This window comes from Hippopotamus amphibius, chromosome 15 (genome assembly GCF_030028045.1).
Source record: "Hippopotamus amphibius kiboko isolate mHipAmp2 chromosome 15, mHipAmp2.hap2, whole genome shotgun sequence".
Taxonomy (NCBI): domain Eukaryota; kingdom Metazoa; phylum Chordata; class Mammalia; order Artiodactyla; family Hippopotamidae; genus Hippopotamus; species Hippopotamus amphibius.
This window is the reverse complement of record NC_080200.1, coordinates 6,377,195-6,402,535: the sequence shown is the minus strand read 5'-3', so window position 1 is coordinate 6,402,535 and position 25,341 is coordinate 6,377,195. Positions and strand designations below refer to the sequence as shown.

At 54.3% G+C, this 25,341-nt stretch overlaps 1 protein-coding gene across 8 annotated transcripts in view; it reads right to left on the bottom strand.

Annotated features, from left to right (window-relative positions):
* EVI5L (ecotropic viral integration site 5 like) overlaps nt 1-17,962 on the bottom strand; it is a 29,243-nt gene extending 11,281 nt beyond the window's left edge. For 6 of the 8 annotated variants that reach the window (XM_057708813.1, XM_057708816.1, XM_057708821.1 and 3 more), the window contains exons 1-10: nt 17,790-17,962; nt 7,030-7,213; nt 5,461-5,650; nt 4,896-5,120; nt 4,737-4,811; nt 3,961-4,086; nt 2,619-2,762; nt 2,381-2,470; nt 1,123-1,220; nt 978-1,038 (exon numbers count right to left, since the gene is read on the bottom strand). In XM_057708813.1, the coding sequence (XP_057564796.1) occupies nt 978-1,038; nt 1,123-1,220; nt 2,381-2,470; nt 2,619-2,762; nt 3,961-4,086; nt 4,737-4,811; nt 4,896-5,120; nt 5,461-5,650; nt 7,030-7,166 (1,146 nt within the window). In that variant the 5' untranslated portion in view covers nt 7,167-7,213; nt 17,790-17,962. The remainder of the gene's footprint in view (nt 1-977; nt 1,039-1,122; nt 1,221-2,380; nt 2,471-2,618; nt 2,763-3,960; nt 4,087-4,736; nt 4,812-4,895; nt 5,121-5,460; nt 5,651-7,029; nt 7,214-17,789) is intronic. The other 2 variants (XM_057708815.1, XM_057708818.1) reach the window with 2 other exon arrangements.
* Nucleotides 17,963-25,341: the final 7,379 nt, after the last annotated feature.

Here is a 25,341-nt window from a genome sequence, read left to right as displayed (position 1 = left end):
TGGCAGGTGACCTGGGTTCTAATCTAGGTTCTGTCTCTGCCTTTCTAGAGGAGGGAGGGATGATGATGGTGGTGGTGGTTAATAATAACAGTAATTTGAACAGGAGGGCGTCACCCCCATTTTGCAGAAGGGAACACTGAGGCCCAGAGAGGTGAATTCACCTTCCTGGCAGGTCACATAGCTGGTCCATAGGAGAGCTGGGATCTGAACTCTGGTCTGTGGGACTCCAGTCCCAGCCACTGTGGGACTCTGCCCCTGAAGAGGCCAGAGCCAGGCTGTGTTGCGTTTGGGTTTGGGTTTGTGTCTGTCCCCACCCCCACTGGACTGAGGGCCCTCAGTTTCTGCTGTGACTCTGACACACAGTGCTCAGTAAACGCCTGTTGAGTGAATAACCAAAATCACGTCTGCAGGGATGAAAGCAGAGGGAAGGAAATGGAGGGAAGTCTGGGTTCAGAGGTTCTGCACACCCAGGAAACCCCCTATGATGCTGTGATTTACAAGGAGTGTGTCCTCATCCCTGGTCCTGGCACAGCCTCCTAAAACCCTGGGAATTTCCTAAGTGGGGAGACAAATAGAGGTGTCTTTGTTATGTTCATGAGGTGACTTTTGGAAAAGCCCCAGGTCACCTAAGGATGGGGCTGGCTGCCAGGGGACCCCATCCTGTGATGAGACAGTTGGAGCTTTCAGTCCCACCCCCAGACCTCGGGGAGGGGAGAGGGCTGGAGGTTGAGTCTCGGCACACAGGGACCCGTCCACATGTTCACAGCTGTGTCCCCAGTGCTGAGGTGGGCCTTTGCTCCCCTGCTGGCCTGGCAGTGAGTGAAAGGGCAGGCGGGCCGAGGGACCACCCAGGAAGGACTAAGGACACCGTGGTGTGTGGCCTGCTCTGGGTGGGGCTGCCCTCCAGTGGCCATCAAGGGGGCTCCCAAGGGCTTCCCTTCCCCCTCCCCACCCATGGGTGGCCCCATGGGACTCACTTTGATCTCGATCTGCTCCTCCATCTCCTTGCTCTTCATGGCCGCGTACTCCTTCTCCAGCCTGCAGAGAGGAAGGCGGACGTGCTCACTGCGCCACCCTCGGGGGACCCCCTTTCCACCAGCACCCTGGCCACCTGGTACTGACCTCTTCATCTTCTTGGGGTTGTACTTGACCTGGTAAGCCTTGAGGATCAGCTTGTCTGGGCAGCTGTCGAACTGATGGGGGATCACTCTCTGGAAGTACTGTGGGGACACGGGTGGTCACGGACGTATGGGCCCTGACAGCTTGGGACCACCCGAGCCCCTGCAGCGCCCTGCTTCCCTGGAGGAGGGCCGGGCGTGCCAGGAAGTTACGGCCAGAGCCGATCGGCCTGGGGCCTCACCATGGCCTGGCCTGTTGTGTGGGTCGAGTGAGCGAGTGTGAGGAGCAGGAATCGTGAGGAGCTGCCTGCGGCCAGGACGTCTGTTTGCCTGTTTGCCGGGAAAAGCAGGCTGCGGGAGCTCCTGAGGGCGAAGGCCAGGGGCGGGTGGGGGTGGGGTCTGAGCACGGGGGACCTTCACGGAGGAAGGGGGAGACATCCTGCTGCCCCAGGGCAGTGAGAGGAGACGGAAGAGTTTGAAGGACTGGGGTGGCGGGGAGGAAGCCGGAGGGAGGACCCCTCAGTGGTCTGTCTGCTCGCCCAGGGCCCCTGGAGCGTCCGCAAAGAGTTAAGTGCAAGCTGCCGGTGGACACAGCTTGCTGCAGTTTGGGGCCAGGCTGGCTCCCGTTCCCCAGCCCAGCTGGCCCCCTCTGGCAGCTGCAGACAATGGGTGCCCGTGTTTGTGGACACAACCGTGGCCTTTGTGTATTCTTCCCCGAAGCACCAGCTGGAGGACGCTGGGAGGGGGCGGGGGCCTGCATGACGGGGACATGGTGGTGAGAGGTGGGCGGGCCTCTTCTCAGCAGGCAGGGCAGCTGGGGCAGGCTGGAGCGGGGCAGGGCGAGAGTCTGCCCCAGACGCCTCACTCCCTCCTGTGCCCTCACCTGGCTTGCTTGCTGGGGCCGAAACCACACCCAAGGCCTCCTGGTTTGGCCACTATTACATTTGCCACGTGAGGCTCTGGGGGACACAGAGCTGGGGGCAGGTGAAGGGGGGGGACTCCCAGAGCGCAGCCTCGGCCTGGTCCTTCCTCTCCTCCCTCTGCCAGGCTGCTGGCCCTGGACTGTGTCTGGCAGAGCCTGGGGCTTCTCAGCCCCCTGCCCCCTGCCCCTGTCCTCCATGGAGACCTCGGTGGGGCAGGGGTGATGGGAAAGGATTAGGGCCTTAGGAAGTCCAGGGCCTCCCCATCTCTCAGGAGGGTTCCACCTGCCCAGGTGCCCCTGCTGGGGGGCAAGCCCGCCCGCCCCGGCCCTCCTGGCCCACCTGGGACATCCCCTCCATGTCCAGCTGCATCAGCTCTGTCTGGTTCACCTGCAGCAGGGCGAGGCCCACCCGAAACACGATCTCTAGGCCCTGCAAAGGAGGTGGGGGCAGTGCATCTCCGGTCCTGCTCTCCCGCAGAGCCCTCTGACCCCTCCCCGAGCCCTGGAATCGTTTCCAGTGGGGGCGTGAATCACTCCATCCCGAGTGGCCAGGAGAGGAAGGGGCATGTGGCCCTCACCTCGTACATGAAGATGTCAAAGACACGGGTGGCGACGGGCAGTGGGAAGGTGGTCAGGAAGAGCGTGAGGAACCAGGACGAGGCATACATGGACGTGTGGAAGCTCTGGGAGCGGAAGTGGGTGTTCAGGTCCGGGAGCTGCTCCTGGGGTGGGGGGAGGGGGCTAGGCACAGTGAGGAGGGTGCTGGGCACACCTGTCCGTGCCCACAGGCTCCCTCCACCCAGAAGTGCTGGGCCTCAGGGCCTGCGCCCCCAGGGAGCCTCCCCTGCCCTGCCCTGGGCAGCCCCGGCACTGTCTCTGGGTGGGGCGGAAGCACCCCAGAGCTCTGAGCAGCACGAGGTGGGGGCACGGGCAGGGATGGCAGGAGGCCCAGCCGCCTGTGGGATGCTCACCACCGCCCCCCAGAATGCCTTGTGTTTTGTGCCCAGCAACGCTCAAGGGATGCCTGTCTGATGGGCCTGAACTTCAGACCACTGGGAAGTGACAGAAACTGGGGGAACTGAGGCTGGAGAAGGTGGTAGGACCCCCTGGAGGTCCTTCACTGGGAGAACGGACCCTCGGGCTGTCCCCTGGCCTGCCCTGGGCTTCCTGACTCAGGGGCTCTCTGGTGGGGGCCAGCTACTTCACCATGGGAGCTCTCGGCTCCCCAGCCTGGGGTGGGATCGCTCCTTCTCTGCAGCCCGGGACCACTTGCTTGCCAGCTCTGCTGGTCCCCTCGACCGACAGCACCTCCCCGTCCTCCAGGCCCGAGGTGGGGGCTTTCACCATCAGGCGCTCAGGCGCCTCCTGCCCACTGTGGTGCAGAGCTGCACAGCCCCACCTGCAACTGGCTTCTGGCGCAGGCCCGTGTGAATGTGTCTGTGTGTGAGTGTGAGTGTGTGTGTGCGTACACCGGCTCCGTCTGCCAGCCAGGAGCGGGCCCTGCGGGGGCTGCTATTTATAAACAGAGGCGGCTGCGGCTCTCCAGTAATCAGCAAAGGCAGGCAGACAACACTTTCCCTCCTTCCGCCACGCTGGGGAGCAGACAGGAGGGGGCCGTGGCTGTGTCTGAGCCAGGCCGACCCCACCACCCTGGGCCCTATGGCTCCCGGAGCCTCACGCTCTGAGGACCCCCTGCTGTAAGGGGCTGGCCCTTGCCCAGTCCCTCCAAGCACCCTTCAGGGCAGTGATCCAAGGCCCCAGGGGAGCAGAGCCCCTTTCTGAGCTGGAACATCTGGATGTGATTTCTCAGGCCTGGAATTTTCAGTCAAAGGGACTCCCTGGGATGGCCGAGGTTAGCACCCGTGGATGTGGGCTGGCGGAGAGGAGTGGGCAGGTGGGACGGCCCCTGGGCCCGCTCACCTGTAGCATGTACTCGAACTGGTAGATGCAGAGCCCCAGCTCGGCCATGCTGGGCTTGAAGAGCTCCCGCAGGCGGTACTCCTGCATCAGCCGCACAAACACACAGAAGGCCTCCTCCTCGGGCATCTAGGGGTGGGCAGGTGGGGAGCTATGAGTGGGGTGGGGCGGGAGGGGGCGCCCGCTGCTCTTCTCACGGCATCGCCTCTGTCTGCTCCATTTACTTTCACTGAACGTGGACAGTTCCGGGCTGCCTGGGCCCTCACAACTAACTTCTGCTAAACATCACCACCCTGTTTCAGTGACAGGGAAACCTCCTGAGGCTGAAGTCACCTGCCCAAGGCCGCCTGGCAGGACACAGTGGAGCTGGGACTTGAACTCCAGGTCTGGCCGCTGCTGGAGCCCACGGTGGAGGCATCCTCTGGTCCAGTCCCAGCCATCTCTGCTCTCCCCCTCCTAAGCCTGCTGGGTTCTCTGGAGGAAACCCCCAGCCCCATAAATGCTACATTCCCCTGCCTGAGTTCCCCATCCACCCCTGGGGCGTGACTGAGTAGGATGGCCTGCCCCTCCGAGCCCGGGACGGGACAGTGGGCAGGACAGGTGGCCAGCCCTCTGTGCTCACCCCCTGGGGACTTGGCCGGGAGACTGTCAGAGGTCACAGGTGGAGGACACAGAGGGAGGTTCTGACCTAGGAGGACACTGCATGGAGGGAATGCTCAGCTTTTGTCCACCTCCTGGGGGCAGACAGAGCCGGGACACGTTGGGCCCAGGCCACCCACCTGCATGAGGAGCAGGCCCACGATGAAGGCGCTGCCCTGGCAGTAGCCCACCTCCCGGTCCACCAGGGAGTAGGCCTGCAAGGGAACACACGTGAGTCAGAGCAGGGTCCTGCCGGGCCTGGTGACAGCGACGCTTCTGTGAGGGGCCGGGGGCCTCACCTTCATGACGTTGAAGAGCACCTCCTGGCCCAGGCTGTCCTGGCCCTTGAAGAACTCGTGCTCCGGGTAGGTGCGGGCGATGTCCCTGCGGATCAGCTTCTCGCAGGGCGAGGACATCTTGAGCAGCTCCGAGTACTGGTTCTTGACGGGCATGTCGGTGGCGCTGCACAGGAGCTGCCACACGATGGCCCGGAAGTGGTGCGGGATGCCCTTGCGGATCAGCTCCTGGAGACGGGGTCAGAGGGGGGCGATCGGGAGGCTGGGCTGGACCCCATCCCAGCGCAGCCTCCCCACGGCCGCCCAGCCCGGCCTCTGAGATCGGGCCTACCCACACCTCTCCTGTCCATGCGTGTCCATGCCGCAGAATGTGCCGCCCCAACCGGTCACAGAACACAAGGGTGGGAAGCAGGCAGGTGCTTGGGACGCCAGCCGCTCCCTGATCTCCCTCCTCCACTCCCCCGGCAAGACACCCCAAAAGTGCCCGCACACCTCTAGTCCTGCCCCTTTGCTCGTGCTGGGGCCCCTGGCGGACCCTGCCCACCCCCCCCACCCGCTACCCCCCCACCTTGAGCAGCTTCTCCTTCCTGCGCCGCCACTCCTCCCACTCGTTGGCGATCCGGCCCCACAGGATCCACGTATCCTCCTCCAGGTGGCTCAGGTTGGAGGAGGCTGAGGAGCTGGACACCAGCGACGAGCCGCTGTTCCGCCGGGAGCCATTCATGGAGCGCATGGACTTGGAGTCGGCTTCCAGGAGCCTGGGGGGTGGTGGTGGTGGTGGGTGGTGGAGGCTGCAAGTGCTTCCCAACCTGGCCCCTGGGCCCCAGGGAGCCCGGCCCCTCCTCCCCAGGGTCCCGGAGGACGCCAGGGGTTGCGTCTTAGTTGTTCTTCCTGCGTGGCACTTGCTGAGTGACCTTGGCCAGTGCCCTAACCTCTCTGAGCCCTGGTCCTGATCCTGGCACCTCTGGAGAGGCTGCCGTTCATGCATCCCATTCTGTGCCCAGCCCTGGGCTGAGAAGCATTGAGTCTTGTACCAACCCTGTGGGGTGGCTTTTGTTAAGATCTGTTTACAGACAAGGTACAGAGAGGGTGAGATGCTGGCTGGGGGCACCCAGCTAGCAAGGGGCTGCATTGACCACCCGTTTTTGAGGCTTTGACATCTGGGGCCTCCCTGACCCTGGAGGCACGGCTCCTCCCAGACCTAGCAGATTCTGAGAGATAATTAAGGACTTTCCCGCTAGTGCACTTTTCATATGCAAACCAACCAGTCCAGAACCCACAAACCAAGCACCTCTGGTAGGCTCTTGCACTCAGGGCCACTATCCCTCTGCCCTAATCACCCCAGGGCCGGGTACTAGACACACAGGCCCAGCCCCTAAGCCCCCAGCTTGCTGAAGGTATTCAGACTGGCCCATCCTAAGCCCGATTACAGTGCCTCTCCATTCCTTCTGGCAGAAACCACAATAAAGGCTCTGGCTCACATTTTTCTCATTCCCTCTGCCTCCTGACTGGCCCTGGTGCTTCCCTGTGCACCGCACCTCCCCCCCCCCCGGCCCCCGCCATGGTGCATGGCGTGCTGTGCCCCTCCTCTTGGAATCTGTGCACAACAAACTGTCTTTTTTTTTTTTTTTTTTGGCTGCGCCGCCTGGCATGCAAGATCTTAGTTCCCTGACCAGGGATCGAACCCATGCCCCCTGCCGTGGAAGCACAGAGTCTTAACCACTAGACCAGCAGGGAAATCCCGAAACTGTCTTTCTAATGGCAGTCATCTCCTGATCTGCTGGCCTCACTATACTGGCATAATAATGAAATGTACACTTTAAAACAGGGGGGTGGGTCAGAGGAGAAATGTGGGCAGGGCCGACTCCAGTCAGAGGATTTACTCTTCCCTCCAACAAAGGCGAGGTAAGTGAAGGCCAGGTTCACTGGGCCGCCTGATACCGTGGTGTCCTCTTCTGAATGGGAGAACCGTCTGTCAGGAGGTCAAGGCAAACACCCTCATCAAGCCTCTGGTGGGAGCCGTTACTTGGCCCGGAGCTGGGCCTGGCTCTGAGTGTGAGCGGGGTGCCAGCAACTTCTGTTTCGGGCCCAGGCTGCACCCCTGGGGCCTCTCCCTGTTCCTCAGGTCCCAACTCACCGATTCTGCTCTTCGAGCTTGGCCAACAGCTCCAGCTCATCAGGGCTGAGGTTCTCGGAGTCAGAGGTTGGGGAGCAGGTGGGGGCCGACAGGGCCTCCTGGGACGAGGAGTCGGGGCTCAGAGTGGGGCTCGCCATGGTGGGTAGGCTCCTCAGCCACGAGCAGGGCCAGGTCACAGCTCTGTCTGGGGACCGGAGACACATGCGGTCAACATCGGGCAGGGTGCCCACCCTGGCCGCCGGCTCTGGGCCAGTGAGCCTGCTGTTCACCTGGGGGCATTTCCTCATCCTGGGCGTCCCACCTCTGGTCTGTCCACTTGGTCACCCCTTGTCCCCACGCATCCTAGTCCAGCTGATGGCTTTGCCGGCTTCTTCTGTTCCAGGTGCTGGCTACTGGGGTCCCTGCCTTTGTAGTCCAGACGCCTAAATGGAATCAGGAGGGCCATGGCCAGGGCCTGAGCTGTCCTGCTATCCCTGGGCATGAATGCCAAGTCTCAACAGACAGCCCTGAGTCTTCAGCAGGGCCAGGGGCCAAGGCTCCCCGTCACTCAGGGTCCCTGCTGGGATCTTGGGGATACAGATGCCCCTGCTTTGGTGGCCATTCCTGACAGCCTTGTTCCCTGTCCCTGGCTGTGGCCTGCCCTGGGAGCCCTGTCTCAGCATCTGACCTTCCCTGTCTCATCAACCAGAGTGGGCTGCTGGCACAGCCGGAGCAATTATTCTCTACTGTTAATTGTCTGGTACTGCCAATGGCCGGAAGAGTCGACTCCCCTTGGGCTGGGAAGCCAGGGACACGTCAAAGTGCTGGGAATCTGTGCTCTGGTGGTTGCAGAGCGAGAGCTGCAGGCTCAGATCGGTATCCTGATCTTGACCTGCCATGTGTTGGGTGGGTGCCGGCCCATCTCTCCTATTCCTCCGGGGGATGGTCCAGCCCTGCCCTCTTGGGAGCTTCGGGGACACTGACTCCAGCTCAGCACTGTGCCGGAAGCAAAGGCTCTGGACTCAAATGGACCAGTGTCTGAAGTGTGGCTCCCCTTGGACCCCACCTGACCTGGCTCTGACAGCTCAGCCACAGAGGAGCCTTCACCCAGTTCCTGGAGAGGGGGCATCTGGTCCCCTAGGCAGCAGGAGGACAGCCACAGGACAAAAGCAGCCCATTTCACATCTGCCTGGCACCCTCAGGTCACTGGGTACCTTCCCACAGCCCAGTGACCCCGACCAACACCTGAGGGCCCACAGGTCGGCTGGACTTGACCCTGACCATGCACTTGATTCTAGTTTCCTTTCCCTGTCCTGCCCTGTCATGCGGGGAGCACCATTTTTCTTTCACCTCATGGGGGTCCCATAACCCTCCCACCCCAGGACTCTGTGGCTCCCCAGGGCCACTGGTTCTGCTTCTGGACCCTGAGGGCCCTGAGTTTGTTGGGCACTGAGGGCTCTAGCTTTTGGTGAGTGGTACAAAGTCTAGGCGATGGCTCCCATCAGAACCAGACGGTTTCTTCCTCCCATTGCCCAGCTGGCTGGGGACCACCTGCCCCAAAGACAAAGCCATGGTGCACCGCCAAGCCAGGAGTTAATCATTCCTGAGAGAGGGACAGTGGGGGCCGCTCTGGGGCTTCCCACGGAGTCAAAGTCTGCAGCCACCCCGGGGCTGTGGACAGAAAGTGCTGACTTGGAAGGATCTCTCTGGGCAGGGAGGGGCCGGGAAGGCCGTGTGGGTTTCCCAGCTTCAGGGCCGGGAGAGCAGAGGAGGTGGTGGAGGTGAGGATTGAAGCCCCGTAAGCACAGCCGGACCTGGGGAGTGGTGAGGGCCTCAGAGACAAGACTGCACGTGCCCGGGGCTGGGGCCCACTGTCTCAGCCCAGGGGACCCTAGCCTGGAAGCGTGTTGCCTCCCCCCACCCAGCCTGCAAAGAGCCCAAGAGAATGGTCCAGCTTTGGGTTTCTGATTAAAAAGAACAGCTAGGGTGTTCCGCCAGCAGAGTTTGCTTAGATACTTATCACATATTAATGTGTATTTCATACAAGAAATAAAATGGATTCACTACACAGAGCTGAAATTTGCAGTCTGAGAGGCAGAACCACCTGATGCCTCAGGAACTGTCTCTGGACTCATCCCCAGACTCTAAACGCTGTGCAGCCCCAGAAGCCGTCCTCCTGATGCATTCACACACTCACACACACTCCTTCACACTCGCACACGCACACTTACCCACAAGCTCACACCCCACACACTCAGATACAGTCACACTCACACACAGACACGCTGATACACAGTCTCGTGGGCACATGCACACACGCAGACACACACCTACACGCTCAGATACACATTCACACACTGCCTCACACCCACACACCCCTATGCACACACGCACACGCACGCTTCCTGCACTGACCAGGTCTCGCCACGCCTGGGACCGAGTAGATACGGATGGACACGGGCTCGCTGCCCTCCTAGCTCTGTGAGCAGCCCTGTCCCCTCTCTAGAGCGCCTGGACTCTTACTGGCTCAGCCCCTCCTTCCCGGGCGTTTACCAGGGGCCATCTGAGGGCTGGGCGCTGTTCTAGGCACGGGGATGTGGAGTGGAACGAGGCAAATGGGCCCCCTCCTCCCTGGGGCACACAGACGTCACAGGGTACAGAGACAAGACAGGTCCCCTTGAGTGCCGAGGGGCCACTGGCCTCTGAGATCCACGCACAGGCCCTCCAGGTCTGGGGTCCCAGCATCTCAATGGCCCCAACTTCAATGCCCTTTGCTTCTGCTCCACTGCAGCCGCACGAAGGGGGATCCCGGCCCCTGCAGAGTGGGCAGTGGGCCACCTAATGCTGTCCCTGCTGGCACCGCAGCCCTCCACGCCCCCATATGGTGGCTCATGGCTCAGGACGCTGAGCCAAGCCAGGGGGTGGGAAGAGACTGCCAGTGAACTGGGGCCGGGGTCAGAAAGGTCCAGATGCCGGGGTTCCTCCACCTCCCTTTCCCTCTCCTTCACAGGGGCGTTTGGACACTTCCAGCCACGCTTCCTCCTTCTTGAAGTCCTCTCCCATCTAGTTTCCCAGAGGCCGGGCTCCTGGGGCTCTTCCTGCCTCAGCCTAGCACAGCGCCCCTTCCTCCGCAGGCTCTCCTCGGCCCTTAACCCTTCCCGCCCTTGGTGGTCTCACTTTCAGGACCTAAATGACCAGATCCATGTCGGTGATTGTGACATTCTTGTCCCCAGCTTTTCCTTTCTCCTGAGTGCCAGCCAAGTTTGCCCACTGGCTCCGAACAGCTCCATCAGATCCCCCACTGGGGCAGGAATCGCCACTGTCTGGTCCCTGCTACTTCCGTGCCCTGAGCTGAGCCTGGTACAAGGTAAGAGTCGAGAAATACTGGCAGAATCGAATCCTCCTGCCAGGTCCCAGGCACTGCACTGAGGGCTCAAGAGTGCTGGGCAAAGACAGACGCAGCCCCTGCCCACCCAGAGCATGGGTGGGGTGGTGGGGGGGTGGTGTGCAGAGACCAAGAAACTATCACCTGCACTTTCTATTACAGATTGAGAGAAACACATGGAATAAAAGGTAAGGTAGAGTTGGGGACTTCCCTGGTGGCACAGTGGTTACGACTCCACGCTCCCAATGCAGGAGGTCTGGGTTTGAGCCCTGGTCAGGGAACTGGATCCCACATGCATGCCGCAACTAAGGAGACCATGAGTCACAACCAAGGAGTCCGCCTACTGCAACTAAGACCCAGCACAACCAAATATATATATTTAAAGATAAGGTAGAGTGGAAAACAGTCAAGCAGTTCCTCAAAAAGCTAAACAAAGAGTTACCATATGACCCAGCAATTCTGCTTCTAGGTTATCCACCCAAGAGAATGGAAAAACATATATCCACAGGAAAACCTGTACATGATTTTTTAAAATTTATTTTTACTTTTTTTTTTTTTTTTTGGCCGGGCTGCATGACATGTGGGATCTTAGTTCCCCAACCAGGGATCAAACCTGTGCCCTCTGCATTGGAAGCTCGGAGTCTTAACAACTAGAGTGGCAGGGAAGTCCCACCTGTATGTGACTTCACAGCAACACAATTCAGAATAGCTGGAAAGTGGAAACAACCCAAACATCCATTGATGGTTGAATGGATAAACGAAATGTTGGTCCATCCGTACAATGGAATAGTATTCAGCCATAAAAGAGAAGGAAATTGATTTTTCTGGTGAACTCTTTCCTGGCAACTCCTCCCCCCCCCCGCCCACTGCCTCCAGCATGCTAGCTCACTTCTCTCCCCTCTCCCTGAACATACCTACCCCTATGCCTCAGCCCAAGACATAGTCTATGGCAATTCCTTCTATACACACCTGCCTGCTCTACTGGGTCATGAACCTTCCAGAATCAAAGGCCTATCTCCTTAATTTTCTACTCTAAGCCCCTAATGCAGCATCTGGCCATTAGCAGGTGCTCAACCAATGTCTGCTGGATGAATGAAGGGCAAAATCCCTGTGTCACTCAGCCAGGTGATCAAGGTCAACACCATCAGTGATAAGTCACGTTGAGAGCATGTGCACTTGACACACTGATGTGAGAAGGGTACTTCATCTCTGTGCCTTTCTCCCCAAGACTATGAGGAAAAACATGTGACCAATGCAGATTTGGAGACGCTTCAGAAAATTCGTGACTAGTCCTCCTCAAAACTGTCAAAGTCATCAAAAACAGGGAAAGCCTAAGAAAACTGTCCCAGACGAGAGGAGACTTAGGAGATGTGATGACAAAATGTCCTGTGGGATCCAGAAAGGGGACCAGGGACAGAAAAAGGACAGCAGGGGAAAACTAAGGAAATCTGAATAAAGTGCAGACTTTAGTTAATAATAATGTATCAATACTGGTCCATTAATTGCAACAAACTCACCAGAGGATGTTACCAATGGGGAAACTGGGTGTGGGTGTGGGTGTCTGTGGGAACACTTTGTACTATCTTATCGATTTTTCTGTAAACCTAAAACTGTTTCGAAAACTAAAGTCTATTTTAAAAATTAAAGCGAAAAAGAAGATTCTGTACCAGGGTAGACAGAAAAGTAAAGCACAGTTATAACATGTGAGAGGTGCCCTAGTGAGGCTCTCCTCACAGGATCTCCTGACCAGGCCGTACGGGAAGAAGGATTTGCACTTGAATTTCTCTTCTTTTCTTTTCTTCTTTCTCTTTCTTTCTTTCTTTTTCTTTCTTTCTTTCTTTCTTTTCTTTCTTCCTCCCTCCCTCCCTCCCTCCCTTCCTTCCTTCCTCTCTCTCCTCTTTCTTTCTTTCCTCTCCTTCCCTCCTTCATTTTTTTAAATAAAAATACTGAGTGACCAAAGTACTGTTTTAAAAAATCACTTCATTTTATTTGCATCGAGAGGCTTGTAGGATCTTAGTTCCCCGACCAGGGATCGAATCCACACCCTTGGCAGTGGAAGCGCAGGGTCTTAACGACTGGACCCGCCAGAGAAGTCCCTGCACTTGGATTACTGACTCCAGAGCCTTTGCTCCAAGTTGATCCGCTGAGCTGCCACTCTCTGCGTTCAGTGACTTTAGAAATAACCTACGTAAAACACCAAGTGCAGCGGGCACTCAGTAAGTGAGTTATTCTTTTTCAACAGGGAGAGTGAGTGAGTGAGTGCCATCTTTCAGAGGCAGGAAGAAAGATCCCAAGAAGCCTTTAATTTTTCTTTCCTACCTGCCCCACCTCTCCCCACCCCCAGCTTTTGATCCTCTATTTCTAGCGATTATGCAGACCCAGAATCTGAATCTGAATCTGAAGTCTTGAAAGATGCCACATGATCCCATCTGCCCAGCCTGATAGACTATTAGTTGGGCCACACAGACTACCCTGACTCCTGGGGAGACGGCCTGATGTCTCAGGTTCTTTTCCTTGGCAATGGGGTGGGCATTCGATGGGCGAGCTGCCCCTCGGGTAACAAGGACGGCTGCTGGAATTCAGCGGTCATGGCTGGCCCTCTTCTTGCCCTTCGTTCTAGCCACTCCTCCGTGCCACTCAGGATGTTTCCACGGCCACGTCCCTTCCTCCATGGCTGTGTGTGTGGATAACTGATCCCAGATCTCTTGGCTTCCTGGGAGGACTTTGGGGCAAGCAGCCTGGGTTCAAATCCCTCTTCTTCTACTTTTCTGTCTTTCTGATCTGGGTACGTTGCACTTTGTTTCAGTTTCCTCATCTGAAAACAGGGCTGATGATAGTACCAACTGCATGGGTTTTGTTGGGAGAAATATATGAGCTAAAACCTGTCAAGTGCTCAGGACAGGAGCTGGCCCATCATATTTATTCCCTGCCTGGTGGGAAGTTCCACGAGGGCAGGGGCTGTCTAGCCCACTTCTGGATCCCCAGTGTCTAGTGTACCATCTGATATTTGTGGACTGAATTGACAAACTTCCCCTTTTCAGCAGGCCCACCCCTTACGTGGTGGCCCTGTTTAAATATTAAATGCAGTAAAACTATCACCATTGTCATTGGCAGTAATAGCAGGGGCAAATACCTTCAGGCTAAAATCTGAGGGGCGGACCATTAGGACCTGTGGAATCCCTTCTGACCTAAAAAGAAAATTTACTACCCGGCCTGTCAGTAGCTACTTTCTGCCACCATCCCAGGCTCCTTCCTGGCAAATCTCTCATTTCTCTATATTTCAGTGTCCCTGAGAATGACAAAGGAAACAATTTAAAGCCCTCATAAGCTTTCCAGGGACAGGTGGATAAGAGAAGTGGCATCCTGTAAAGGCTCTCGGCTCTTCAAAGCCAAGATGCTATCTTTCCTGCTGTGAAGGCTGGCTGGGCCAGGGGCCGGGGTGAGGTGGGTCTACCCTGCCTTTGGGGGCTTTCCAAACAGATGCACTCAACCTCTTTCTGCAGAAGAGATCCAGACCCTCTTTCAGAAGTGGGGGAGTAGGGAGGACTGTCAGCTCCTAAAAGTGTTTACTGAGCGTCTGCTTCGTGTCCTGTTCTCGCCTAGGACTCAACCATGAACAAACAGACACGTGCCCTGCCCTCGTGGGACTTGCAGGCTGAGAGACAGCCCTCAATGAAACAACCTCACAGGGACTTCCCTGGCGGTCCAGTGGTTAAGACTCCGTGCTTCCAACGTAGGGGGCGCAGGTTCGATCCCTGCTTGGGGAACTAAGATCCCACATGCTGCATGGTGTGGCCAAAAGATTAAAAAAAAGAAAAGAAAAAAGGACAACTGATCTCACAAACATATCACGGCGTGCTGAGAAATGAAAGAAAAGTGCAGGCAAGTTGTGCCAATGGGGCCCTTGAAATCCTCCTGGAAGGGATCAATCTTTTCCCTGGCCCCAGTGAGTTGTCGGTTCTCCTAACTAACCTCCCTCCTGCCCTCTGTTTGGCTTCTAGAATGTGTGTGCAGCAGACATCCCTGGGCAGGGTGGGGTTTGCTGCCTTTCCAAGTTCAATTCCAAATACTGATCCCTCTGACCAGGCAGTGTCCCATGGTGTGTGCCCTGTGGATGGCATTTGGGACACGAAGGCCTATAGGATGAAACCCACCAAACGAGGTGTACTTCCCTGCATGCACCACGCTTGCTGCGGCCGCCTGGGTCTCTGTCCAAGTGCCTGGGCTGCCTGGAACACCCGTCCCTGCCACGCCTGCCCAGAGAGCTCCTCTCCTGACTTGTAAGTCGTCTCTGCTCCACCCCTGACGCCCCAGGGATGCGCCGGGCCCTTTTCTCAGCTCCCACAGCCTGCTGTGCGTTAATCTATCTCCTGCTTCCTCATGGGATGGGATGGGATGGTAAGGACATGGGCTGGAACGCCCGTTCTTCCGGGTGGTTCGGGGGGACTAAGTGAGATAATATGTCGATGGGGCTTGGCACAGGGCCTGATTGGTATGCGCTCCGGGCTTCAGCTCTTGCCTCCTGACATTGTGAGGGTCTTTAGATGCAGGACGGGGGCCACACCTGACATTCCTTCATACCCAGCCCCTGACACAGTTCCCGGTACGTGGTGGGGGCTTCACCCGGAACAACCAGCACCCACATTCTGCAAGACGAAACTGGGATCACGGTCCTCCATGTCCCCGGCACCCATCAAAAGCACGTACACAAAGACAAGGCCCCGGGCCCCCAGTCTAGGGTAAAAGGGCACTGATGTCGTTCACCAGCCCTCCCCGGGAGCCTTCTCATGTTTTCCTAAGGAGTTCACAGTCTATCCTGGGGAGCCTTCTGACCCCACTGCATCTGCACAAAGTCTCCCCTGGGGAGGCCGTGGAGTTTGTTTCCTGTGTGCCTCGTGACCTTCAGGAGTCTCCTCCTTCACTCCTCCCTTCAGCACGTGGGCAGAACAAACCTCTCCCTGCTCAGCATCCGAGGTCTATGTGGGGTGTGGACACTGCCAGCAAGCAGGCCCCTGACTGCCCTCTGTCCCCCTGGGAGGTCCCTGTGTGGCCACAAATTCCACAACAGACCGTCTCTCAGCCCTGATGCAAATCGGCTTCCTGATGTACAGCTCAGCTGTGGGAAGACAGCCATTATCCACTGAGGCATCAGCTAATTACAACCAGGGGACCAGGACTCTGCTGGCACCCACAGGTGGGCGACTGCCCTCCTGGACCCCACTGACCCCTTCCACATGGTGCCCAGGGGACATTCAGGGCCACATCCTAACGCGCTGGCTCCCCTGAAGTACAAAGTCCTGGTCTTGGAACTTCTCTCCCCATTTTCCAGATGGGTAAGTCAAGGCCCCATGCCTAGATGCGCTTTTCCCCAGAGTCATCCAGAATCCACTGGTGAATATTCACAGAGAAGCCTGGACTTGTTTCTCTGGGGTTTTCCAGGCATGCTTATGTCAGACGAAGAAGCCCAGACAGATCTGGATTTCCCTTGGGCGGGACCTAGGGCTCCTTCTCAGGACATGCGGTCCTGGCTGCGTTGTATCGCCAGTTCTGTGATCTGCTCTCCTTTCTGACTCGCCTCATCCCTGTGCCAGGGCCAAACCACCCGCAGAAGTGACCACAGAAGCCCAGGGGAACCCACAGGTTGGACCCAAGGGTATGGGCTGTACAGGCGGGAAAAGCCAGTACACCTGGAAAGACACAAGCTCACGGCTTCCCCAGCTCCATCCCTGCCCGGCTAAGGGAAACAAAACCAAGCCGACTTCTCACTCATGTTCCACCCAAGCCTCTTCAGCACATTTTTCCCTTCTGAAAATATTCCTTAACAAAGAGCTGTCTGCTTCTGGCAGGCCCAAACCCAGCCCCATCGGGTCCCAAATGCCAGGATGGAAGGAAGCTGTTTCATTTTGGCATGACACGCTGGTTGTGGGTGAAAGAGTTCCTCGGGCTGTCGGGGCTGCCCCTGCTATCTGAGGCCAGCGGGCATGATGGGGTCAGGATGCTTGTCCTACCAGTGTGATCAGACCTCAGGAATGGGGCCAGGAGCAGTCAGTACCCCCATCCCTCTGGCAGGGGTGGCATAAATCAGGGGGCAAGCAGTGGTTCTTTTGGGGAGACTGGTGTAGGAGAGAGAGGGAGCATCCTTTGCTTTGAAGAAGGCTAAAGTGGGGAGAGATGGATAAAGGGGAAGAGGCCTGGGGCAGGTGTCCACGGGGTGCTGGGAGATTCTGGGTCACCTCGCCACCTCCAGGGCCCCAGTGGGGGCACCAGCTGGACTGGAAGGCTGGCTGCCTGGGGCATGGCAGGCAGCGCATGTCTGAGTCTTTGCCTGAGCTGGGAGCTGTTGCAGGCTCCAGGAGGACCTAGGCAGGTGAGTTCCAAGGAGGAGTGCAAAAGTGTTGAGGAGCCCCGTGTGTGTGTGTCTGTGTGTGCGTGTGTGTGCGCGCACGTGTTGAGGGGGGTGGTCCCAGTTGCCTGGGTCTGTGTTGGAGGTCTTAAGTTTTTCTGTATGTGTTGGGAATCCAAGTGTCTGTGTGTGTGTATATGTGTGTGTGCCTGTGCCTGTGCCTGTGAGTGGGGCCCTCAGAGAGGTGGGTGTCCCTGGGTGGGGAGGGGGCTTCAGAACATCTGTTGGGAGGTCCTGAGCATGAGATGAGGTGGATTTTCAGGAAGCAGGGATCAAGGTTCTTCAGGATCAGGGGTGTGTGTGGGGAGGACCCCGAGGCGTGGTTTTCAGAGGTGTCCTTGGGCATAGGGATGCTGGGGGTGGGAGATGGGCCAGCAGGCTGAGGCCTGTGGGCAGGAATCTGGATTTGCAGAGGCTGGGGAGGGGTCCTGTGGGGTCAGAAGGGAGGGGTATGGTTCTAAGTCTGGTATCCTTGGGGGTGGGGGCAGATCTGGACCAGAGACAGGATGTTAAGTGAGGGGAGGGATGGCGTGGCAAGGGGTCTACAGATGAAAGGGGTCTTGAAGGATGGGGACGGGGCGGGGTGTGTGTGTGTGGTGGTCCTGGGCTTGCAGGGGGCGCTTGTAGGGGGCGGGTCTGCGGGATGGGGGCTGCGGGAGCCCTGAAGTGTCCGGGAAGTGGTCCTGTGGGTCAGTAAAGAGGGTGGGCGGGGGTCACTGGCCTGACGGGGCCTCCCGGGGAGGGGGCGGTGTGGGGGAGGAGGGGTCGTGGGAGGGGCCCTGAGGGGTCTGGAAGCGTCGGGAACGAGGATGGGCAGGGGCCAGGGCCCGAGGCTAACGGCCAGCGTCTGTGCTGGGAGTGCCGAGGGCTCCCGGCGCGGGTTCCGGGACGAGGGGGCCCGAGTTCCAGTCTTGCCCGGCCCCCGTGGGCCGCAGCGCGGAGCCGCGGGCCTGAGAAGGCGCCCGGGAGGCCCGGCTCGCGCCGCCTACCTACCTGCGAAGAGCGCACCGCCAGCGCCATGACGAGCCTCGCCGTCCCGGGCCGCGCCGACGGATCCCCGCCGCGTCGCTCGCCCCGCAGCCCCGGCCCGGCCCCCTCAGCCGCCCCCCGGGACCGCGGCCGCCGCCGGCTCCGCCGCTGCCATTTCACCCGCTGACAGGAGCCGCTGCCCCGCCCCCGAGGCCCAGTCAGCCAATTCACCGCCCCCAGGCGCTCTGGATCCGCCCACCGCCTAGGAGTGACGGGGTGACTGGCCAATCCGTGGCCATTCCGTAAGGAGGGCTCTGGCTACGGCCAGAAGGTTGCCGCCTTTAAGGAGAGAAGCGAATTGAAATTAGGGAAGCAGTGAAGGACGGGTAGTTTTGCCTATCGGAATGTGGAATCCTGTTGATCGACATTTGGCAGGGCCAATTGCGAGGAGAGAGGGGGTGTGTCTCTGAGGGAAGGCTGCGTCCCTGAGGAACCCCCACACGGAGGCAGGCAAGCATTTGGCTCTAAGCCCCGCCCAGAGCCGGGCTTTTTGCCCAATAACGAGACGTCCTGGGACGTCCATTATTATCTGCCCCTCAAACCTCGGCCATGGCAACTGTTGGGCCTCTATAAAAAAGATTGACACTTAGAAAGCCAATGACACTGAAGGAGGGAGGTGAAGTGGTGCTCTCTGGCCAATGAGGTAGTGGTATTGGTGTGAGGTTTGCCTCCCGGGCGGTGGGGCTTGAGGCCGGCCTTGAATGAAATAGGGGAGGGGCTGGGAGGGGCGTGGCCTAGGTCAGAGATGGGGCGGGGGCAGTTCTGGTAGAGGCTAATGGGTTGGATCTAAGAAGGGGCGTTGCCAGAAAATCCCTTGGGCAGAGGGACCACACCTTCTCTGAGCCCGGCTCTGGGATGAGGGCGGGGCTTCGGGGGGGTTGGGGTGTCACAGCGGAGACTCAGGCCTGCCCCCTTCTCTAGTCTAGGCCTGGTTAGGTATGTTCTCTGAGGCTGACAGTGTCTTATGTTCCCCCATCAAACTCAGAGCACTCTGTTATCACTGCTTATCCCCCACTCCTCCTAGACAGATGGGGGCGGGTGGATGCGGGGCCTAGGTCCGGGGGTCCCCGGCATTGCTGAGCAGGGGCCCAGCACGTGGAAACTGCTTATAAATGTTTGATGAATGAATGGCGGGCCCAAGATTATTAACAGGGAAGGGAAGGGTCGGGGGATCTCTCAGGCTGCGGAGGGAGCTGTAGAGGCAGTTACGGATAGGGGGCAAGACTTAGCGAAAAGGACAAGTTTCCACCCTAAGATGCAGGGATGGGCCCTAGAGGGGGGTGGGGTGGGGCAGGGAAGGACCCAGTCACAGAAGAGACGGTGACATCGTAAGTTCAGAATGGGAGCTGAAAACGGAGAGAAAGAAATGGGAACGGGAAGGCCGGCCTCCAGAGTGGGGCATGTCAGGACCTTCTGAGGTCTGAGATCTCAACCTTCTACATAGTAGGTAGGGGTTTCCTTCTGGTTTTGGGAGCAGTGAAGGACATCCGGCCACGCTCCCTGCCCTTGTCCGTCTCTGCCTCTGTCTACACTCTGTCCCATCTACATTTTGCCCCTGTCTATTCTCTTTGTCCCTGTCTCCACTCTGAATCGGTCTACACCCTCTCTGCCACTGTCTCCACTCCCTCTCTGTGTGTCTTCCCTCCCCTGGCCCCCCTTACTATCAATTGTATATTGCATCTGTTAAAATTCTGGAACTGTTAAGACTAGCTTGGAAGCATATTTCTAAAAACTCAGTGGTAAAAATAATTACCATGAATTCCTTCTCCCCCACATTCCCATATCCCCCCATACCCGTTTTTTAAAAACAGAACACATCTTTGATTCCTTGGTGGTCCAGTGGTTAGGACTCCATGCTTTCACCCATGAGGGAACGGGTTCAATTCCTGGTTGAGGAACTAAGTTCCCCCATGCCACGAGGCCAAAAAAAAAGAGCATATCTTTGCCTCCCCCCTGCCTTTTTTTGGTGGGGGAGGGAATCTTAGTTCCAGGGCCAGGGATGGAACCCATGACCCTTATAGTGGAAGGGTGGAGTCTTAACCACTGAACCACCAGTGAAGTCCCTATTTGCCTCCCTTCTTTTAAAGCTTATGTGCTGGACATTTCACAGTCCTTGACAAATCCAAGGTGACCTTGGATTTGCAGAGTATGAAGCTGAAGGGAATCTCATGGACATTGTCCTCTGGTTCCTGGGTGGACCTGGGAGGCTGGGGGAGGACCTCTGTGGACATGGTTAGAGATGGGATGCAGGGTAAGTCAGGAGGGCAAGAGTGACACCAGGATGTGGTGAGGGCCAAGAAACCATCAATGGACAATCTCTGAGCTGGCTGCCTGTGGTCCCTCGGTGCAGAGGAGTGAGGAGCCCTCATAAAGGACAAATCTTGGGGTTCACCCTCAGGAAGGAAGAGTTCGGTGTGACCCACAACTTACAAGGAACAGAAAAACCTGCACTGGTACAGGAGGTGGGGGACAGAGGGGTCTGGAGAGGCACAAACCTGGCTGGGGTCCAGGGCCACCCAGATAGAGGTCATGACCAGATCATTTCTGGGACCTTGCCTAGGAGATAAGTGGCATCTGGTGTCTGGAGAATAAAATTAAACACCAGGGAGATGCACAGGGCATTCAACCCTCTCATGCTCACCCTGCCATATTCACACAAAGGATGGCTTTATTCTGGAGACAACTTTGATTCCGTTTTTATAAGCACAGTGGGAAAAAAAAATCCAACACATTTCTGTTGGAAAAGACTTTTGAATCCTAAGCTGAATCTAGCCAATTAGATTCCTGGATCACTTTGCTATTCAGTGCACTTAAGCCGTTCCCAATTTTTTTTTTCAGTGTTCATTTTTACTTGATTGAAATCATTTTTATCAGGAACATTTTTTCCCATGTGATTTTTGCATTAAACATTTGATTCATTAATTGGGCTCCTTTTGTCCAATTTTTACCAACTGTCAATTCTACCTCTGTGATTTTTTTTGGAGGGGGGTAGTTGTTATTTCTTCAGGATCAAATTTTGCGTATTTAAATTAAAAGACTCTTCTCAGTATTTAGCAGATAAGTTTTAGCACAATCAAAAATATTTTTATGGACTAAGCTTTGGACTCAAAATTTGTTTGTTGGGAATATTGACTAACATGGGCTCAGACTTGATACTTTGTCTTATAAAGAGTAAAAAAGGGGGACAATATATGTAGCTCCTCCTATGAAGAAGTAGTGTCTATTTCCCCATCACTTGAATCTAAGCTGGCTTCGTCACTTGTTCTGAGCAACAGAATGCATCAGAAGTGATGCTGGAGGACTTCCCTGGTGGTGCAGTGGTTAAGATTCCGTGCTCCCAATGTAGGAGGCCCAGTTCCATCCCTGGTCATGCAAGTGCCTGCCTCAACCAAGAGTTCACATGCCACAACTAAGGAGCCCACATGCTGCAACTAAGGAGCCCACTTGCCACGACTAAGATAGGGCACAACTAACTAACTAACTAACTAGCTATTAAAAAAAAGAAGTGATGCTGGGCTAGTTCTGAACCTAGATCTTAAGAGGCTTAACAGCTTCTGCTCTTTTTTTTTTTTCTGGAGAATTTTTAAAAATTAATTTGTTTTATTTTTTATTTATTGGGTCTTTGTTGCTACATGCGGGCTTTCTCTAGTTGTGTTGAGCAGGGGCTACTCTTCATTGCTGTGCAGCGGGCTTCTTATTGAGGTGGCTTCTCTTGTTGCAGAGCACAGGCTTTAGGCCCACAGGTTTTTGTAGTTGCAGCGTGCAGGCTCTAGAGTGCAGGCTCAGTAGTTGTGGTGCAAGGGCTTAGTTGCTCCCTGGCACGTGGGATCTTCCCAGGCCAGGGCGAGAACCCGTGTCCCCTGCATTGGCATGTGGATTCTTAACCACTGAGTCACCAGGGAAGCCCTGGAGAATTTTTAATTGTGGTAAAATATATATAACCTAACATTTGCCATTTTTAAGTGTACAATTCAGTGACATTAGGTGCATTCACAATGCTGTGCAATCATCACTACCTACTTCCAAAATTTTTTCATCATTCCCGAGTGGAAACTCTGTCTCCAGTAAACAATAATGTCCCTGCCTCTCCCCCGCCCCTTGTAACCTCTATTCTACTTTCTGTCTCTATGAATTTATCTATTCTAGGTAACTCATCTAAGTAGAGTCATACAACATTTGTTCTTTCATGTCTGGCTTATTTCACTTAGCAAATGTTCTCCGGTTCATCCATGTTATATTAGAATTTCATTCCATTTTATTAAAAGCTAAATCATATTCTGATGTTTGTATAAACTATATTTTGCTTATCCATTCATCTGCCAATGGACACTTGGGTTGTTTCCACCTTTTGGCTACTGTGAATAATGCTGCTATAAACACGGTGTAAAAGTATCTGTTTGAGTCCCTGCTTTCAATTATTTTGATATATACCCAGGAGTGGAATTGCTGGATTGTATGGTAATTCTATGTTTAGCTTTTTGAGGACCCGCCAAAGTGTTTTCTACAGGGGCTGCAGCATTTTAAATTCCCACCAGCAATGCATGAGGGTTCCAATTTCTTTACATCTTTGCCAATATTTGTTATTAAAAAAAATTATAGCTATCCTAGTAGGTGTGGATTGTTTTCTCATTGTAGTTTTGACTACAATGACTACTATATTATGACTAATAATATTGAGCATCTTTTTATGTGCTTATCAGCCATTCATCTATCATCTTTGGGGAAGTGTCTATTCAAGTCTTTTGCTCATTTTTAAACTGAGTTGTATGTTTTTGTTGTTGTTATTGAGTTGCAGGATTTCTTTATATGTTCTGGATATTAAGCTCTTATCAGATATATGAGTTACAAGTATTTTCTCCCATTCAGTAGGTTGTCTTTTCACCCTCTTGAAGATGTCCTTTGATGCATAAAAGTTTTAAATTTTGATGAAGTCCAATTTATCTATATTTTTCTTTTGTTGCCTGTGCTTTGGATACCATATCTAAGAATCTATTACCAAAATCAATGTCATACAGATTTACCCCTATGTTTTCTTCTAAGCGTTTAATAGTTTTAGCTCTTACATTTAGGTTGTTGTTCCATTTTGAGTTAACTTTATTTTGAGTTAATTTTTATATATGATGTGAAATAAGGGTTCTATTTCATTTCTAGCACGTGGAAATCTGGTTGTCCCAGCACCATTTGTTGAAGACATTATTTTTTCCCTCATTAAATGGACTTAGCACCATTGTGAAAAATCAACTGGCCATAGATGTATGGATTTATTTCTGGACTTTCAATTCTATTCCATTGGTAATACATCCATCCTTGTGCCAGAACCACAATGTTTTGAGCTGTTTTGTTACTGTAGCTTTGTATTAAGTTTGAAATCAGAAAGTATGAGTCCTGTCAGCTTTACATTTAAAGTACTTATTCATTTGTTTTTGTAGTTCTTTTCTCTTCCTTTCTTCTTTTGCTCTCTTTGTGATGTGTATCTTTAGTGTTATGTTCGTATTCTTTTCTCTTTCTGTTTTTTATAAACTTATTTATTTATGTATTTATTGGCTGTGTTGGGTTTTTGTTGCTGCGCGCAGGCTTTCTCTAGTTGCAGCGAGTTGGGGCTACTCTTTGTTGCAGTGCGCGGGCTTCTCATTGCGGTGGCTTCTCTTGTCGCAGAGCCCAGGCTCTAGGCAGGCGGGCTTCAGTAGTTGTGGCTCAAGGGCTCAATAGTTGTGGCTCGTGGGCTCTAAGCTCAGGCTTAGTAGTTGTGGTGCACCGGCTTAGTTGTTCCCCGGCATGTGGGATCTTCCCAGACCAGGAATCGAACCTGTGTCCCCTGCATTGGCAGGGGGATTCTTAACCACTGCGCCACCAGGGAAGTCCCTCCTTTCTCTTGTGTGTGTGTGTATTTATTATACATTTTTGGTTTGTGGTTACCATGAGGTTTATATATAGCAATCTGTATATGTACACGATTATTTTAAATTGCTGATCTCTTCAGTTTGCTCATATTTTAACAACCCTGCATTTTTACTACCCCCCAATGTTTACTGTTTTTGACATCACATTTTACATATTTTTGTCTTCTATATCCCTCAGCTACTTATTGTGAATATAGATGACTTTGCTACTTTTGTCTTTCAACCTTCCTATCAGCTTTATAAGTGGTTTATATATAACTTTACTGTATATTTGCCTTTACCAATGAGATTTTTCCTTTCATGATTTCACAGTTTTAGTTGTGGTCTTTTCTGCTGAGAGAAGCCCCTTTAACATTTCTTGTAAAGCTGGTTTGGTGGTGCTGAACTCTTTTAGCTTTTGCTTGCCTGTAAAAATTTTGATCTCTCCTTTAAGTCTGAATGAGAGCATTGCTGGGCACAGTATTCTTGGTTGTAGGTTTTCCCATTTCATCACTTAGAATATATCATGCTACTCTCTTCTGACCTGTAGAGTTTCTGCTGAAAAGACAGCTGATAGCCTTATAGGAGTTCTCTTGTACATAACTTCTTGCTTTTAATAAATAAATAAATAAATTTACTTATTAATTAATTTATTTACTTTTGACTGTGCTGGGTCTTTGTTGCTGTGAGCAGGCTTTGTTTCTGTGAGTAGGGGCTACTCTTCGTTGTGGTGCTTGGGCTTCTCATTGAGGTGGCTTCTCTTGTTGTGGAGCACAGGCCCTAGGCACTCAGGCTTCAGTAGTTGTGGCTCGCGGGCTGTAGAGTGCAGGCTCAGTAGGTGTGGCGCACAGGCTTTGTTGCTTCGCAGCATGTGGGATCTTTCCGGACCAGGGCTTGAACCCATGTCCCCTGCATTGGCAGGAGGATTCTTAACCACTGTGCCACCAGGGAAGTCCCACTTCTTGCTTTTCTATTGCTGCTTTTAATATTCTCCCTTTGTCTTTAATTTTTGCCATTTTAATTACAACATGTCTTGGTGTGGTCCCCTTTGGGTTGATCCTGTTTGGGACTCTCTGTGATTCCTGGACCTGGATGTTTGTTTCCTTTCCCAGGTTAGGGAAGTTTTCAGTTATTATGTCTTCAGATATGTTCTCTTCCCCTTTCTCTCTGTCTTCTCCTTCTGGGACCACTATAACGTGAATGTCAATGTGCTTGATGGTGTTCCAGAGGTCTCTTAAACTGCCCTCATTTTTTAAAAAATTCTTTTTCCTTTATTCTGTTCAGCTTGAGTGATTTCCACTATTCTATTTTTCAGATCACTGATCCATTCTTCTGTATCATCTAATCTACTGTTGATTCCTTCAAGTGTATGTTAAAAACTTATTTATTTATTTATTTGGCTGTGCTGGGTCTTAGTTGCGGCATGAGGGATCTTTTAGTTGCGGTGTGCGGGATCTAGTTCGCCGACCAGGGATCAAACCTGGTCCCCACTGCAGTGGAAGCATAGTCTTAACCCCTGGACCATCAGGGAAGTCCCTTGAGTGTATTTTTAATTTCAGTTATTGTACTTTTCAGCTCTGTCAGGTTCTTCTTTATATTTTCCAACTCTTTGTTTAAAATGCCTAACTTCTGGGAAT